This window comes from Rhipicephalus microplus, chromosome 6 (assembly GCF_043290135.1).
Source record: "Rhipicephalus microplus isolate Deutch F79 chromosome 6, USDA_Rmic, whole genome shotgun sequence".
NCBI lineage: Eukaryota > Metazoa > Arthropoda > Arachnida > Ixodida > Ixodidae > Rhipicephalus > Rhipicephalus microplus.
The window spans coordinates 186,444,560-186,463,051 of record NC_134705.1 but is presented as its reverse complement, the minus strand read 5'-3'; the positions used below and the strand labels follow the sequence as shown (position 1 = coordinate 186,463,051).

The 18,492-nt window shown below is 44.8% G+C and overlaps 1 protein-coding gene across 5 annotated transcripts in view; it reads right to left on the bottom strand.

Annotated features, from left to right (window-relative positions):
* The window catches only part of LOC119167007 (poly [ADP-ribose] polymerase tankyrase), a 100,785-nt gene that overhangs the window by 60,184 nt on the left and 22,109 nt on the right, over window positions 1-18,492 (bottom strand). For all 5 annotated transcript variants that reach the window (XM_075867243.1, XM_037418413.2, XM_037418414.2 and 2 more), the window contains exons 8-21: window positions 16,056-16,196; window positions 14,546-14,617; window positions 14,325-14,439; window positions 13,380-13,497; window positions 12,539-12,702; window positions 11,949-12,036; window positions 11,297-11,407; window positions 9,439-9,567; window positions 9,226-9,303; window positions 8,396-8,559; window positions 4,502-4,608; window positions 3,780-3,871; window positions 1,914-2,088; window positions 1,041-1,249 (exon numbers count right to left, since the gene is read on the bottom strand). In XM_075867243.1, coding sequence (XP_075723358.1) covers window positions 1,041-1,249; window positions 1,914-2,088; window positions 3,780-3,871; window positions 4,502-4,608; window positions 8,396-8,559; window positions 9,226-9,303; window positions 9,439-9,567; window positions 11,297-11,407; window positions 11,949-12,036; window positions 12,539-12,702; window positions 13,380-13,497; window positions 14,325-14,439; window positions 14,546-14,617; window positions 16,056-16,196 — 1,763 coding nt within the window. The remainder of the gene's footprint in view (window positions 1-1,040; window positions 1,250-1,913; window positions 2,089-3,779; window positions 3,872-4,501; window positions 4,609-8,395; window positions 8,560-9,225; window positions 9,304-9,438; window positions 9,568-11,296; window positions 11,408-11,948; window positions 12,037-12,538; window positions 12,703-13,379; window positions 13,498-14,324; window positions 14,440-14,545; window positions 14,618-16,055; window positions 16,197-18,492) is intronic.

The window sequence follows — 18,492 nt, the reverse complement described above, 5'->3', positions numbered from 1 at the left end:
AAATCGAACTTTCAGGGGCAAATTCGCCCGAAAAATCGGTCGAAACAATGCATTAGCTCTATGGAATCCCTGACGGTGCATTTATGAAGTCCGGAATATCCAACAAGTCCGAATTTTTGGAGTCCGGAAAATCGGTCGGCGACTGTATTCCTGGTAGCACAGCTGCTTTTGTTTTCTTATTGATGGTGTTTACACGCTAAGTGATCTCATGATGATAGTTTGCTCGTTTGTATGAGTGCGTGAAAAGTTAATTTCAGTTCCAATTAAAACTTGGACTTGTTGCGTGGGCTTCACTACTGAGTAGCCAAGGCCTCGAAAAGCTAACAAAGCTGACATACTAGTCGAGCACGATATGAGCCTACGTGAGTAAGCAACAATGTGCTCCACTGTCATTTTGTGATGACAATGACACCGCATTTGTCATTCTGAAAGTTGGCTGTTACCATTCTTGCAAATGTAGTTTTGGTTAATTAGAACATCTCGAGGGGCTAATTAATGAATTTCTGTAGACGATTGTGAACTGCACACAATTATGAAAAAGTCAACACGAATGAAGCAGCACAAAAAAAAACTGAGCGGAACTTGCGTTCGATCCGACTTGTGCGTCTTCTTTCGTGTTGTCGTTTCGCCAATTACGTGCAGTTCACAATAGTTTATCTGTAGTTTTGGTGCCGTGCACGACCTCAATATTGAACTCTCTTTACGGCAGATTTTCGAACTTGCTCCATTGAAAAGAGGGGAAAAAAAAAGGCTGGGCGTTAGAGGTACACTAAATTGAAACAACGAATCAGTTTGTGGATTGATAAATTATACTATGAGAACCCTAAAGTTCTTCATTTGTCGTTAATTTCACAAATATAGGTTTATTAACAGTAAAAGAAGACAAGGGTGAATATTTCATTTCTAAACTTCGTGCCAAAATTTTCAGGCTTGACATCATAAATTTCAATGTGCATTTTTTGTACTTTGGCAACATTTGCTAGACGTTTTTTTCCCTTTACGTACCTTTAAGATTCGAAAACATGTGGCAACAACCTCACCTTTGAGCTGTTCTGCTTGTGGGGAGCGGCCCCAGCCTCGACAAGCAAGCGCAGGCAGCTCAGCCAGCCATAGGCAGCCGCATAGTGCACCAGGGAGTTGCCCCCGACGTCCGCTCGGTTGGGGTTGGAGCCGAGGCGCAACAGCTTGGCACACACGGCTGTCTGGCCGTTCAGCACAGCATGGGTCAGTGCGCTGCGGCCACACTCATCTGAAACACGGGCGCGCACATAAGCAGCGCACGTCAGTAGACGAGAACGAGGCTTTACTCAACCACACATGCACTCGGAGCGCAAGATGATGGATATCATCAAGTTTCTAGCGAGCACTTGTACACTGCAGCTCATGTTATTTGCTTTCTTTCGTCCACTCTGGGTAACTCTACCGGATAAGATAAACTGAGCAATAACCATTGGACAATGATGGCAAAAGCCGACAGGCTGCTTCCCTGCATGCTCACTGACGCTCACCTGGAAACACATTGGTCACCTTTGTCAGCCCTTCCAAGTGTGTTGGTGCTAGGATTTATTCGTGCTACAAACAAAGTTGAACAATAAAATCCGTCAAACTTGCAACACAATGCTCGCTGACAGCGCTTGCAACATTTTGTTATCGCTATCCACGTGACCATCTCAGTTTAGAGATCCACAATGGGGACTATGCAATGCGGAGGGGGAAAAAAAAAGCAGCGCTTGGACGGATAGCAAAATAAATGCAGTACAAGGGTTGTATGAACTAAAAGATGTCAAGCTGCAATGACTACCACAAGTTTTCAGCTTTTGATTGGACAATTTTCAGGATCAGGCCTTAGAGAGCCATTTACCACACTAAAGACCTTCCCTTTAATGATCGCAGATGTAGCAAACAATTGTCACCTAGGAGTTCCACGGTGCCCTCGTCCAGCCTTCGACCACTGCCTTCAACCAGCGTGTGTACCATGTCGCAGCTGCCTTGCTGAGCTGCACACATCAGCGGGCTGATCTGGCTGTACGGAGCGCCGCGGAGGCGGTTCGGTTCTGCCTTGTAACGCATCAGCACTTGAGCCGCTTCCTGCGGAGCAGAGAGCAAACATGCAATCGCCACTTGTAAGAGATGGACAGCCTTCCAGCATGTTCCGCAGCATTTTAAGGCTCAAGGCTCGTATCTTCCTGGCTACTTGCGCAAGCCAGCATTCAAGCAGCCAGATTCGCAGAGCCATTGAACGCACAGTCACATCTCGAGCTCAGCATCGGCGCCCGTCACGAGACTTGCGTTTTTGTCGCATGCTTCTCCAAGTAACGACCCGCTGACAGTGTCAGCCGGCAGTCCCAACACCAGCAGCAACTGATTTTTCAAAGGAGAAGCAGGAATAGAGACACTTCATCGTCACGAACATTGATGCTGCAACATGATGTGACTTGGCCTTACAACTCTACATAAAATCAGGCTTAGCTGATTACGTCTCGGAACAACCACTGCACATTGCAGGCATTTTCAAGCTTTGTTTCGCGATGGAAACTTTAGGATCCCATGAGCAGTCGGTATGAATGCAACCAGCCCCCATTTCGCCCCCATTAACACCTAATTTATTGACTTATACAAGAAAATTTGCACTTTATTTTGCATTTACCAAAACCACAGCATGCTATAGCCATACATTGGGAGCCCATGAATAGGAAGAGACTCGTTAACGTGAATTAAGGTTTGAAATGTTAGGTGTTCCATAGCACTTCCGAGAAACTGTTGGTGTTTCCTGAGGCCACAAAACTTAAGAACTCTTAGTATACAGTCGAACCTCGATATATCGAACGGCGCGGCAATCGCGAAATAGTTCGATATATCCAGAATTCAATATAAAAAATTACGAAAAAAATGCGTCAACAGCTTGCTGAAAACAACCAACGAACCGTTCAAGCGTGGTGCAGTAAATACTCACTTCAAGATTCAAAATAGTATTTATTGTGTTGGTTTAAAATATTGAAAAAGAGTAGCCTGCTTTTTGTTGGCCATGGCGTGTTTGACGACTGCGTCCTCAATTTAGTCCAGGCGATCCATAAGTGATAGGCCGGTGCCTTCAATCGCGCCGCAGTGGCGGCGCACAAGGGCCAAGACAGCTACGACCTCAGCTGATGTCGGGAGCGGGACACCATCAGCGCTTGCGGGATCCACCTCGGCAGAGTCTTCATTTGGCTGCTCAGCAGTAGCTTTGGCGACAATCTCCACATCCATGAGCTCCGCCGTTCGGAGTTAGGCCTGTCGCGCACCACAGCGCGCGACAGGCCTAAATCCGAACGCACAAACACTGCGAGCACAACGACCGATGCCTGCCGATGCTACGGGGGAGGAGCTTGCAACAAGTGCGCAGTGTGCCATTGACACCATAGAGACTGCAACGACTGCAAGCTGCAAGGCTGGGGCGCGCGTACGCCGCCACGTTAAAGTTGCGCTCTCGGCGCCGTCGATGTGTGCAGCATTCGTTAAACGCTTGCCGCTTTACCGCTACTTTCGAGAGCTGCGGGAAAGCTCGCCACCTATCAATGGAGCGCGGGCGGTTTGGGGTGGCTGAGTTCGATATATTCATTATATGTCAAACTTTGAATTTGTGCACAGCACCCTACACACGATTCATGCTAAACATTAAGCCTCACTACAAACCCCCAACCAGAGCCAGAAGACTACCTGCTGAATGTGCCAAGAAAAAGCTATGAAGCACTTTGCATTACAGTTTCAAAAGAACTGAAGGCAACCCAAGCCCAACCTACCAGGTGGTTGTTCTTGACAGCCAGATGTAACGGAGTCCAGCCTTCGTTGTTGGGTTTGTCTACAGCGCTGAACAGGCTGCCCTTCTCAGCACCTGTGGCAACCACGAGCAAAGTGTGGCATGTTAAGGGGGCACGTGCCTTTGGGAACCAACTTTCTTGTTTCTGGTTGGATCTTAGTGGCACAGACACTCAGAATGGCCTCAGAATGCTTCCATAAAAACTTCAAGACGGTACCACAAAAACTTACAAAAACTTGATGAAAGACAAATTTGAACCTTGTAGGATTTATAAAATGGAGGATTTATAGAATGACATTAATAGTTGGTAATTATTGTATGCACAGCCAAATGTGTGCTGCCAAAAGAGTTTTTTTTTGCAACACTAAAAATTACAGTTAAAGTTTTCTCCAGCGACACAGCAATGAGCACACTTGCACTACAAACAAAATGCACAACGAAAAATTCTTTAAGTAAAATAAAGTAAGATAGCAGCCCCCTGAAGCACGGTTCAAGGAGTACTCTATTCATTTATTTTAGATACTTTGAAATTCTTAACAATTCAAATTCGAATCGAAACGACCTCGAACACCGTAATATTCGTTCATATGTTTGAAGCATTCGAATTTTCGCACAAGCCTAATTTTAAGACGTAGCGTTCAAATATAGTAAAAGGATCTTTAGAAGGGGGGAATAAATTACAGCAAAATAAAGAGCCAGACGTACCCGCAGCGAATCGAAGAAGCACTTCTAGGTTGCTTGAACGGCCCGCAGAGGCGGCCTTGTGCAGTGGGGTGTCGCCATTCTTGTCGATGGCGTACAGAGAAGTGCCCCTGCGCATGAAAAGAGCACAAACCGGGTTGCAGTATTTCGCTAGAGGTGCCAACATACAGTAAAACCTCAGTATAACGAACTTCAGGGGACCGCGGCTATTTGTTCGTTATTTTGAAAGGTCATTATAGTGAAAGCCCAAAAATTAGCCATAAATACTTATTTCCCACCGACCAAAACGACTTACCTGTACAACGGTGCTTGATTGAATGTTTTTTTGATAAAAAACAAATGCACAAGTGAACACCAAGAAATGTGTTTTCTTAAAAAAAGTCGGCTAGATTTTTTTTCCCGTTTTTGAAGCGTTCAGCACAATCTTAGCAGTGCGGAGGCCTCCAGCTCATCCACATTCTCCACTTTCTTCTTAGCGAAAACTGCTTCCACTTCTTCGTCGCAAGCAGAGATGAACTCATTGCAGCAGCACCATAGTGCGAACACCGATTTACTTTGCGGACGCGATAAGTAATCACCGAAAAGATGAACATGACTAACAAGGCCTTCTAGATCACATGTAGAAGTGAAAAAGATAAGAAAAACCCGAAGTGTTGCGGTTGACATCACCCCTTCCGAAGAAACGAAAGACCTAGAAGAGAAAATTGCTCGCGTTTTGGTTTCTGCTCCCTCCCTGTCTCCTGTTTTCGGCGCCTATGCTTCCTGCTCCACAACTCCCACTCTGCCTCGACTCTGCGCTTATAAACCTGCAGCGTCAGTGTTTCAACAAAAAGAAAGACAAAGTCGCCCTTTCGTTTTTTTTTTTCCCCCTCCACACCGTCGCCCGTCTTCCGAGAAGCAAGGCATCGTTCGCTGTGTCGTCTTCTTGGGTGCAGCTACGGTGGTCGCGATGGAGTCAGAACATGAGTTCGTAGTACTGAGGCATTGTTAATAACGCGGAACTGCATTAACGCTTGTCATTCAGAAAAGCTGGGTATTCTGAAGTACGTATGATTGATTGATTGAAATGTGGGGTTTAACGTTCCAAAACCACTAAATGATTATGAGAGACGCCGTAGTGAAGGGTTCCGGAAATTTCGACCACCTGGGGTTCTTTAACGTGCACCCAAATCTGAGCACACGGGCCTACAACATTTCCGCCTCCATCGGAAATGCAGCCGCCGCAGCCGGGATTTGAGCCCGCCGACCTGCGGGTCAGCAGCAGAGTACCTTAGCCACTAGACCACCGCAGCGGGGCATTCTGAAGTACGTAGTAGTGAAATAATTTACATCGAAACTATTAGAAGTCAGCGCAAATTTTTTTATAAGTTCGTTAATCTGAAAAGTTCGTTAAAGTAGTGTTGATTCTACCGAGATTTCTTTGTACGTAATCCATCATTTCACAATGGCATCCACAAAGAAAGAGACAGTGCAGGTGGCCTATGCTCTTAAAAAATAAAAAAATGCTAAATATCATTGCAGGTACAGTTAATGATACAATGTTTCTAGGTTGGCTCTGCTACATCTATCGCAATAACAAGACTCTGCACCGTTTCAGGTAAGATTCAGCCAGGCAAAGTTGGATTAACAAAATAATGTGCTTATCGGTACCTTGCAGAAAAGTGGCATCCTAGAGCGCAGAGAGAACAACTCTACACTGCAAATAATGTGCGAACCAAATGGCAAAGTAAGACAAATCCACATCTTACGCGTCATTCCCTAGGTCTTTAGTGTTTCTGCTCCTCCGAGAGATTTCAATGGGACAACTCTGCGCCACAAACAGCACGTTCTTGAAACAGACGTTGAGATAACTGATTTCCAAGACAGCAACACCATGGTGCCATAGCGAAATATTTTTTCACTTTGGCTGCACGTTTCGTTCCACTGAAAAAAGTTCTGTACCGTTCATGTTGAAGAACAAAAAAATGTTTCGTACCAGTTTGAAACAACTTTTTTATTCACGTGGATAGAATTTGAAGTATTGTAACAATAAAAATGTAATATTTATTTCTCCTCTCAAGTTAATATGATTTCTCTAAGTAGGCTGAATGCTTTGCATCTAGGAAGTGCGCATGATCTCTGAAAAGTACGCCACCAAATGATACGCGAGACTGCTGTTTTGACAAAATAAATTTCCGCACCTTCAATGCTTTCTCCAGGGTGGCCTGGGTGGCTAGCATACCAAGCACAGCTACGGTTGCAGTTTTTCTTAGTCTTCCAAACACATGTTTTCAACACATCTTCTATTTGCAATCACTGCCCAAGATATGCAACAATGCTCACGTTGAGTGACCTCTGTTTTGGATTGCAAAATTTTCACTTTAACCAAAGAGTGATAAACATTTTGATTTTACTTCGAAACATAATACAGTCGCCGACCGATTTTCCGGATTCCAAAAATTCGGACTTGTTGGATATTCCGGACTTCATGAATGCACCGTCAGGGATCCCATAGAGCTAATGCATTGTTTCGACCGATTTTTCGGGCGAATTTGCCCCTGAAAGTTCGATTTTTCGGACTAAATCGCTCGTTTTGTACCACGCCCCAAGCCATTGTGAACGCTGCCATGTTGGATTTTCCGTCGGCTTGGCTAAGCTTGGTCTTCAGATGCCTTTCCTGCCTCCGAGATTGGAATGCGCACGCCATATTTTAAGTTTCGGAGGCCGTGTTTGCTTTTTAAAAGACGCGGTGATGGATGCCGTTTTTTCGTCTTCGGTCAGCACTATCGTCATCACATCGCACGGGGAGGAGGCGAAAGAAGAATTCTTTTATCGTCGTTGCAGCTTTTTTCAGTCGCCATTCTGCACGTGTTGTGTCGCGTAGCGTCGAGACGTTGTGTGCTTCGCAGCGGCTATCTGCGGCATCGAATTTTGTGTTCTCGGTGCCATGGCTCCACCATCTGTGCCATCGCGGGAGCCAGGTGGTGTGAAGAAGCGTGGGAAGTATACGACCCTGACGATGGAGAAGAAAGCTGCCATAATCAAGCTAATAGAGAGTGGACGTTCGCAGCTAGATGTCGCCGGATGACGGTCGACGCCGGATGGCGGTCGTCCGACGACAACGACGACCGCCCGCAGCCGTCGGTGGCGGAGATCGCCAACGCGGTGACAATTTTGTTGAGCGTTTACGGCGACGATGTCGCCTTGGCGCAAATACGGGCAAACCAAATTGCCTCCAAGCGTAGTTTGAGGCAAGGCAGCATCAAGGACTTTTTTAAAACCTGCCTGATGCAATAAACTTCAGATTTTTGGCGAAAACGATTTTTTCGGACTGTTCGATTTTTTGTACTTTTTTTCGGTCCCCGCCAAGTCCGAAAAATCGGTCGGCGACTGTATTAGAGAATGTTTCAGTTACATTTCTGTTCCAGCAAGAATATAGGTTTTGTTTGTTTGTTTTTTTCAACGGCGAAGTTGACAAAGCTGGCAACGGCATGTCCGTTAACACGAAACCCTTGCAGTGCCGTTGCCATAGCAACTGTCACAGCTGTGTGCCACCTGTGCTAAATATATAGCCAAGCCGCCACCGCCATGCCGAAGAGCAGCTGCAATCGAGTCGTCGCCATAACAACCGCCAAAGTTTGTTACATAGTGGCTCGAGGGCAGCGAGTTCAATGCAGAGTGACAAGCTTTGTGCGTATCCTGATCCGCCTCGACACACTCCTTTGGCTGCTGCTTCTTCGACAAAGCACACTGCATACAATCACCAGCGACATTGGGATTCCCGTGCTGCAGCACGATGAGCTGAGAACCAACCAGCTTCACAGTGCCAAGGTTTGCGAGACTTAATGCCAACCTCCCGCATTTCATTCAGACACACGGTGCGAGCCGCTGCTGGCGAAGACTGGTTGTCTCACTCACCTGGCGAGCAGGAGCTCTAGTGGCGCAGTGCAGGCGGCCACGGCGGCATAGTGCAGGGGCTGCCACCCATGGCCGTCCTGGACCTCGAGGTGGGGCATGCTGCTCAGGAGGTGTGCCAGGTAGCTGTGCTCAGGATTGACTGCAGCGCAGTGCAGGGCCGTCACCTGAGGACAGGGTTCCCAAGGCACAGAATGACAACAGTACCATGATCATTAAAAAAAAATAATATAGTCAAACCTAGTTATAGCAAAGTAGCATGCAGGGGTGAAAGCAGGCTTCAGTCTTTTGAGCAGTTCAGGGAGCAGGAATAATGTGGTTTCGAAGCAACTTTGGAGCACCAAAAGGTGTGTATTGAAACAATGCAAGTTAGCTTTGGAACAGAATTCTGGGGTTACGCACCATTGTCGACTATAATTATAATTCTGGTATACAAAAAAATCTAATGGTTGTTACTTAACATTCAACACTGATGAACCAACCAGACTTGCCAGAAATATATACCTATGAAGGACGAAGTGTGGACATACACTTAAACCTCGGTGTAACGAATGCGGTTATAATAAAATAATTAAAAAAATAGTCTTTCAATAGATCCAGTGTTAGGAATAACCTTCATAACAAATTTTCAGATATGATAAACTCATTTTTTTGCAAGATGCAACTTTGCTATGAGGTTTCCGTGTAAGTGGATTTGTAAGTCGGTGGATTTATAAATCGTCAAACACAAACGCTTGCATGACCTTGGCCAAGCTTGAAGGCAAAATTCACGCAACGAGCCGTTTACCGAGTTTGCACCTAACGGAGTCTAGCTACCATTCGAAGTTGGTTACCTCGTACGGGCCAAATGTCTTCTGTAGCACCGCAGATGGCTGGAATTCCAAGAGGGGTTGCTGACGGTTCAATAGCACCTGAAATGACGGCAATCTTTATTTAAAAAAAAAATGGCCATTAAAGCAACAACGGTCACAGAAGCTGCAAGTTAGGAGACGGCACAAAATTTTTACAAAACGGCAAAATCTGCAGTGCAGGAGATCAACACGCACCTGACGGAAAGGCGGGTTCAGTGGGGGTAGGCCGTGCTTTTCGGCTCGCATTGCCAACGACCCCGCCAAGGTTATATTGCCGTGCCGGAGGGCTTCGACAATGTGGCCACACAATTCCTCAAGTGGCTCCTGAAATTGAAGTAACGCGAGTTTATATTGAAGTGGGGTGCACCGAGCACATCGACATTACTAATAATAAAAAAAAAACAGGGAGGAGGATGAAAGTCTAGAAATCATCAGGGCCAGGTGAGTCGAAGTTTACTGCAAAACTCAAGACAGAAGAAAGAGAGAGAAGAGCTTGAGTGCACAGCATATTCCCATGAATTAACTCGAATATCGCTGAAACCAACCCATACATAACGAATTACCGGTTATAATGAAGTGAATGAAGAATGGTCTCAATAAAAAGCTAAAAATATATACCTTCATAACAAATTTTCTGATATAAAGGATTTATTTCTTGTGTTAGATGCAACTTTGTTATGAGGAGGGTTGAGTTTGAAATTGGAGGAGGGTTGAATTTGAAAAACGGCATTTATGCCAGCCTCGTGAATTGAGAACGCAGGCAGGCATAATTGCAGCATGAACGCAAACACAAAAGAGAGAGAATGTTTTGGTTTAGTAAAAGAAATCTTTACTCAAAGACTGCAAAATCTTTGAGAAGAAAGACTGGCAAGAAAGTTCACGCAGCGAAATGCAAAAGAAAGACGTTTGTTTTTTAATGTGCTACACTGATAAACTAGGGCAAACAAGATGACACGACATATATGTGCGCAATATATTAGTGTAGCAGTGCAAAAGAATGATGCCATACCAACTAGCCCACATTGAAGTTACAAGAGACGTCAACACACACTTCAGCACATGCATATTAATAACGACTGGCTGCAGTTGCAAGGTAACCTGCTACTACAAGCGATCAATTCACAACACAGGACTGTTTCGAACACCAGAATACAGCACTTGGGCATAATTAAAGTGCTACTGCCTCTTATTTAACCCATTGGATTCCGCGGCTGGCGATCCATCGGCTGAGTTGGCAAGGCCAAAAGCACTTTGGCGAATTGTCGGCAGTTTAGGAAATGCTTATTTTTGACATTCAATCATAGATAGCAGCACGGTATTTAGAGTTTGCCTTTTGCTTGGTATATTATACGCTAGATTAACAATTTTGCCCATGTTTTTGAACAGTTTGTAAGTTTTTTTTTTTTTTAAAGCGGCAAAGGGTGCACTATCCCGGCTTTTTCAAAACATGGTGTCGCAGAAGAAACCAGCCTGTCGCAATCTCGCCAAACTCTGCAAGCCGCCGAATGGACTCATTTTCTTCGCCATGCCCTGCCAAACAGAGTTAGGCAGAATCCATCGTGACCTTGCTTAGTGTGTAAAGCACAGGGAAAAAAAGTCCGAGACCCAGTGGGAGTGTGAAAAATGTGAAGTTTCTCTTCACATGCCCGTGTCCTCAAACATTTTCATGCACAAAAATTACACTGAAGCACCCGATGCAGTAAAGCGTTGTTAAGCGATTATTCGAAGTTTGTAACTTTACGACATTTGTTGCGTTTTTTTGTGGTTTAAGAGCACCGACCCAAGCCGCCGGCAGGCGCGAAAATTTCCCGGTGAAATATTAGGCGGGAACTGCCGTTGAAAGTACGGAAGCCAAAGGGGAAGCCAATCAATTGAGCCTCAAAGGTCCCACCTCCAACATTCCTCAAAGGCCTCACAGGCACAAGTGCATAGGTTGCCTTCAGTAAACTTTACAGAAATCTTCCCAGCATAACCCAAACGAAAGGTCATCAGCATCACACCCCCTTGTCCCCTTTAACACGACGCAGGAAAGGCACAAGCAAAGCCTACCCACCTGCCCAGTAAGAAGCTGGTCCACAGTCTGAAATGAGACGCCGTGCTGGACGGCAAGCTGGACAGCACGCTTTCGATCGATTCCATACTCTCGGACATACTGGTCACTGTCCTGTAAGAGAACAACACGAACAAACCATTACGAATTTGTAAAATGTTTCCAACAGAAACCAGTATGCTGTACAGCAAACTCTCACCAAATAAAGATTTCTGTAAATAACTATTGCTCAACTGGAACAACTGCCTCAAATACTCTTGTACTTAAATTCTGCACCCTTGTTCATTTCTCAGGAAACAGAGCTTCCACCGAATGAAACATGTTCCTGGTCCTTTCAGTTTCCATTTAACATGTCTACCATATAAAGAAAGGCACAGAAAGAAACAAAGGCCGAAACTAACTGAAGTGCCTGAGAATTTAGTTACTCAGTTTCGTGTTTCCTGGCAATGAGGTTAAACTACACACCTCGTATGCATTTTCTTATCACCCCCGTACAGTAAAATAAGAGTTGATGAGAAAATGCATACGAGATAACTGCCTATAAGAGATATCTCACATAAAAGACAGGAACTGCTGCTGCCCAAAGCACGCCTCCTATAAAGGAGTTCAACTGCAATATGTCAAGCGCTAACCCAACTTGAAACTCGCAACTTACCAAGAGCAAGGCGCAGTTTCCGTTCTTGGCCACTTCCGTTCGGACCAGCGGGATTTGCCACGAGGCGCCAGAATCTGCTGCCAGCCATCTGTATTAGAAGCCAGACATCCCAGTGACACACTGTTCAGAATCAATCTAAGCCTTGAAAGCTGCATCTAAGGTGTAAAAATAGTTTTTTTTTTGTAATATTTATTAAATCAAAGCGCATGGGACAAAAAGAAATATACAGCAGAATCTTATATAATCAGCAGAATCATAATCAGCAGAATCTAAAATAATCAGGAGAATCTTTAATTAGACTCAAAACTAAAGGTTTGCAAGAAAAAAAAAAGACATTAACCACGAGTTCTACTGCCGTTTATTCCGATCATTCAAACTGATAGATAATGCATACAACATGCCAAGCGAAACTTTTTCTGGTGCAACTACTGCGACTTTTTTTTTCCTCTCGCGTATTGAACCGTCCCCCCTAACTGGCGTCAACTTTCCTATATAAAAAAAAATGGGTTCGTTATGCAAGTAAGTACGGTATGCATTGCGTGACACTGCTCATTCTCAGATTACGAAGTCACTGAAGACTATCCGACTACCTGTAGCTGTCGGGTCCTTTCTCACAGAGAAGAATGTTTGTTGGGGGAGGAGCCAGCCGCTCCGGGGTGGCAGCCAGGAGGAGGCGCATGGAGTGGTAGTCCTCCCGGATCGCACTGTAGTCTAGGGCACTCAGCCTCACGTCCACGCTGCGGACCAGCCCTAACTGCAACGTTGCAAAGAAAGATAGGCTCGCAAACAAATTCACCACTTCCACGCACTCTTCCCTTTATTCTTCACCACACAGCAAGTCACAAGCATCAAAGGTGCACTGTGGCTCTACCACAGGATTGCTCAGTAGGGGCTAGTAATGAAGAAAAAAAAAAAAAAAAATCTGCTGCTACTATTGTAGTGGTTTGATAACTGTAGTAGTTCGATAACTGTAGTAGTTTGATTTGTTCTCAATTTTAGTTCATTTTTGTTGTTGCTGCTGCCTGTGAAGCGGAGCTGTGGACAATGTCAAGCTCTGCTGGCTTTCTGTCGCTAGTCCTCAACATCAGTTGTGTGTTGAAATAAATTTGATTCCACATTACTGCGATGCACTTATTTACTTTGTAGCTCTCTCAGTTCCACAGAAAACGCTTGTGCCCAAAATGGCACACTGAATGTTTGATATCTAAAGAACTACATATCGTGCTAAAAAAAAATGGCATATTTGAAATCGGCACACAACAAATACTCGTAAACTCAGCAAGCTTTATCAAAACAGATCAAGAATAAAAAAAAAATTGCCATGCACTGATTTTTAAAGAGTTGCCAGTCTTTTACACCAGTAAGCTGCACAGTGCTTGCAACAAATGAAAGTGGTGCACAGTTTTCCAGAAGAGAGGTTCAGTTACTCACCGAACACATATGGTCTTGGTCCGCCAAGTAACTCTTCAACAATGTATGATCACCCAGCAGCACCGCACGAATGAGGAGCTTGCTGTCTGCCAGCGTGGACACCGGCACTGGATCGGGGCTGCAAGAAAGACAAGAAAACCCAGATTGACGTTTAGACTGTGAACTCGCTTTTAATTCAACAGCCCAACACAAATGGAGCTTTTCAGTAGAATTTTCCAATGCCCGGAGGTAACGTAGACAGCGACGACAATCTTGAAGTTTGTCTCTATCGCACATGTGGCTGGTCAAGCTTACGCACTTACTTTTGAAGCACCCTGCCGATTCGTGGAGCTAAAAATGCGCGATTGGTCAAACATGAAGGCATCAGTAGCATTCGCTATAGCAACAAGGTGTGCAAGAATGCTTCATTTACATGGTGCATTTCTATAACTTTGTGGAACATACTGTAACGTAGTCGTGACAATGAAGAAGAGGCTGTTGGACTAGTAAAAACAAAACTCTTCATTTAAGCAAACTTCGGTCTGCCCAGAAAACGAAAAGTACAAGCTGTACACCAATACCGGCAACCAGTGGTAACCAGTGGTGTCAGGCAGTGGTAATCTAACCCGCCATAAGGTGCAGCGGCATTTGTACAAGTGGCACGGAAGATTTCAGCCTTATCGTTGCTGGTCATAACAGACCGAAACCATCAGGAATCTTCCGCATTCCGGTGTGGCTCACGCAAGGCAATTGTTACATGTGTGACAGCTGGTTACATGAAAATACAAAAGTGGGCATGGCCGTACGACTGCTACACTTAGTCTCAACACAAATGCCAGCCTTTGTGTTGACAGTATACCAAAGAAAATGTGCTAACTTGCCTAAGACACTTTCAATGGATGACTCCTAAAAGATGCCTCGACTTCCAACATGCATGAAGCTCGATCTCCGATGATCTGTCCTTACCTCGACGACTCAAAGTATGGGTCCTTTTCAAGGAGAGCCACCTTGGGGTTCGGCCTCAGGGCTTGGCAGGGTGCTGTACTTGATCCCCACTTGGGTGAAGAGGAGGGTTTTGATGCTATACACGAGAGAGAGAGAGAGAGAGAGAGAGAGGAGAACACCTGTGTCAGCACCTGCACCATCGTACACAAACAACCGCGGAAGTGTTCTTGAAGTCCACACACCTTTTTTGCCTTTCAACTTGACACGTGAGCCCACAGGACGGCCCTTGGAACCTTTTTGGCGCCTTCCAGTATCTGAAAAAAAATTTTTTTTAAAAGTCAGTTTTGCATAAAATTCTAAGCACTGATAACGATGCACGTAGCAGCCAAAACAGTACTTGCAGTTTTATCATTCACATAGTGCAGTGAACATTTGCATAGTGACGGAGCTAAAGAAAAACACAAACACATTGGTGGATGCGCACACAAGCTTGACAAACAGCACAAAAAAGAAGTGAGCAAACATGTTCAGTCCTCGCCTCCACAAGACAATGCAATCTGCAAAACTGACACATGGACACCCGAGGATGGTGGTGGAGGCAGACATACAAATCGACCATCATCTCAGCTCGTTGAGGCTTTGGAACCCCTACAGATTGCTTGCAAGATGGAATACACACGTGACCTTTCCTCCTATGTTAAGGAACGGCTCAGCCGTGCAAGATCGGGCTAACAAGCATAAAAGATGCAGGATCCATCGGTACCTCCTTCCAGCACCTCTACCCACAGCCCTTAGCGCTTGTCTCCTAAACCCACAAAGTTACAAAATAAATCAGCATTTCTAAATCTATTATCAGAACTGTATGCAGTACAGCAAAACTGGATCTTCTAAAGTGAACTGAACAAAAGGTATGGTATGTCCAACATTTGCGCATTAGTCAATGTCAAGCTCGACTTCGCTCACAAATGTTCGACACACTACAGTTGATCCCCTTTATATAAGGCATGCTGCAGGCAGCAATTACTGCCTTTTGCATGAGGTGTCTCACAAGCAGGGTACCATTTTCTTATGAACCGGTATTTTACTTTAGGCACGCTGGTGTCGCTTATACCCATTAGTCTCTTATATATTGATGTCTTTATTAAAGCGATTCAACTGTATGAATTCTGTACAAACAAGTTTAGAATATTCATTCTTGTTCTACTGCAATGTTCCGATTCTATATATTGTTACATGCTGATTTATTTTGTAAATTGCCCAGTCTAGTACAGATTTTGCTCCCCAAAAGGCGCATGAAATATTTAGTATTTTAGGCCTTAAATTCCCTTTCTTCCCTTAATGTTGCCCTGAAGTGCGAAAAAATTTTCACAACCTCTTATCTCCGAGAGCATAAATCTGCCACGCGCACCTAAATCAAAGCAAACGTGGCCTCGCGCACTTGGCCTTCACGGATATGTGGCCACTGCTGCTGGGACATGATCCGGCTACTTAGGAGTCGGCAGTCATGCACCGTAACCCCCAATCCGCCACAGCAGGTGTGTAGCGATTAGTGATGGCAATATTCTCATCATGCGACTTGACTATGCTGACAAGTGCAAGCCAGTGTTCATCCTTCTCCAGATACAATCACTAGCTTTACTACACGTGTCATGCGAGTACAGGCAACAAACAAACAAGCACCTCCAGCTGACATACACCTCTTTCTTTTACCGATACCCTTTTGTAACAAAGTGTTTCGGCGGCAGCACCAACCGGAATCTGAGTCTTCGTCGTCCTCCTCCATGTCGACGTCCTCCTTCTGGCTTGTTCGGCGGCGACTTCTGAAGTTTGTGGCCGGCGGCGAGGCTTCAGATAGTTCTTCTTCTTCCTCCTTGCCCACAAAGGACACATCCACTGCTCCAACGGCAAGAAAGAACGGGAAGAAACGCAAGCGCAGAATGGCACACAGCAGATAAGAAATATGAAACCACAATCGCCAAACGGCAATGGTGCCACTTCAATGAAACACTAACATGCCTACACCAATCGGTCACATTGTCACTGTACTATGAAATTAATATGCCTGCACTGCTTGGTAACAATGTTACTTCTATGGCTGCAACGCCCGGTAACAGCATCACTTCGTGGGGCCACTATATGCCTGCCCTGACCATTAACATCGCCACTTCAATGGGCCGCTAATACGCCTGCACTGCCCAGTAACATTGTCACTTCACTAGAACCACGACCTACCAGCAGCAATTGGTGACATTGTCGCTTTGCTAGGACTATGATGTGCCGGCACAGCTTGGTAATATTGCCATTTCAATGGATCACTAATATGCCTGCGCTACTCAGCAACACCATAACTTCAATAAAGCCCAGATATGCCCGTAGTGCCCAGTAACATCATCGCTTTGCAAGGACACCAATATGCCTGCAGTACCCAGTAACATCATCACTTTGCAAGGACCCAGATATGCCTGCAGTACCCAGTAACACCATCACTTTGCAAGGACGCCGATATGCCTGCAATGCCCGAAACATGACCTGAAACATGCCTGAACACACTGAGCCAGTGCTGCCCGTTAACACCGATACTTAACTGGGCCCCTAACATGCCTGCACTGCATAGTAGCACTGGCTCTTCTTTGGGCGGCTGTTATGCCTACACTGCACTGAGACGTCACTCTGCTAGAGCCCTCGTATGCCTGCACTGCCCGGTAACATTGTCACAATGCTAGGACCCTGCATGCCAGCACAACCCAACACTAGGACCCTGACATGCCTGCACTGCCTGATATCGTCACTTCTCTGGACCACTGACATATCTCCACTGCCCAGTAGCACTATCACTTGCCTAAAACCCTGATATGAATACAATGATCTTCGCGACATGAGCGCAAATCATCTAGTGGGCATCTAGCGCAAATCATCTAGTTTACAGTCGCATGTTACGGTGGCAATACCTTTGGTTCCGAAAGCGAAAAGTGCTAAAAATATCGAAAGTTTTCGCAGCATTTCTTACTGTATATAAAGTGGAGTCAACTAAAGCCCCTCATGAAAAAGTAAAAACAGTTGGGCACTAGTTTGCGCTTTTCTCTTGTGCGATGTGCTGTACAGTCGTGGAAAATGAAACACGAACATAAAATTACAAAGTAGACCAGGTTTTACATATGAAAACTGGAGAGACCTGTCACGGGCCAAAAATTAAGTGATTATCAAAGATGATCCAGGCCTCAAAATGAATATGCAAGTTGAAATTGTGCTAGCATTACACAGTTTGACTGAAACGAGAACGGAACAGCATGCCTTGGTTAACCCTAACTAGTTCCCGTTTGCATTGTCCACGATTGTACATACCTGCACCCATTTCCTAACTGGCACAAAGACCTACAATGGTGCTAAATATAAACAAACAATAAAGAGGTCAATAGTGATAGAAAAAAAATATGCTAGAGTTGGGTGGCAGCACAGCAGTGCAGGAAGAGGGGGGAAAAAAAAATCGCTGAGACACGTGGGGCAGCAATGCCCTTTGTGTGCCACCTTAAACAGAACCGCAACAACTGCAGCCAACAGAGCCATGCACTACGACAGTAAGAGGAACAAAATGCAAAGGTGGGGAGGCTTCCATACAAGCTTGCTAGTAAGTCATTCAAAAAAAAAGACACCAGCCCATTACTAACACACCAGCACACGTTTCACAAATACACTCAAACCTCGTTATAACAAAGCTGCATCTTACAAGAAAACAAGTTTGTTATATCTAAATATTCGTTATAAAGGGTATACCTAACAATGTATCGCAAAACTGTTCTTCATTTACTTCGTTATAACTCATATTTTGTTGTATCTGTGTTCGTTACATTGAGATTTGAATGTACTCAAAGCTCATCATAACAAGGGTGCATCACACACAAAAATAGGTTCATTACCTCCAAAAATCAGTTATAAAGGTATATTCTTAACATTATATATGCTACAAGAGTGTTCTTCATTTACTTCATTATACCCATAACCAATATTTCATTATATCTGGGTTTGTTATACCAAGGTTAGAGTGCACTGATACCCTAGTTACCTGGACATGCTAATACACACTTCACTAGAACACTCTAGGTGTCATAGATTTTTATGCCTTTCGTAATATTTCTTGAGACAGTCAACCTTAAACTTGTGAGACATTGAAATTTATAGTGTGCGGACGTGT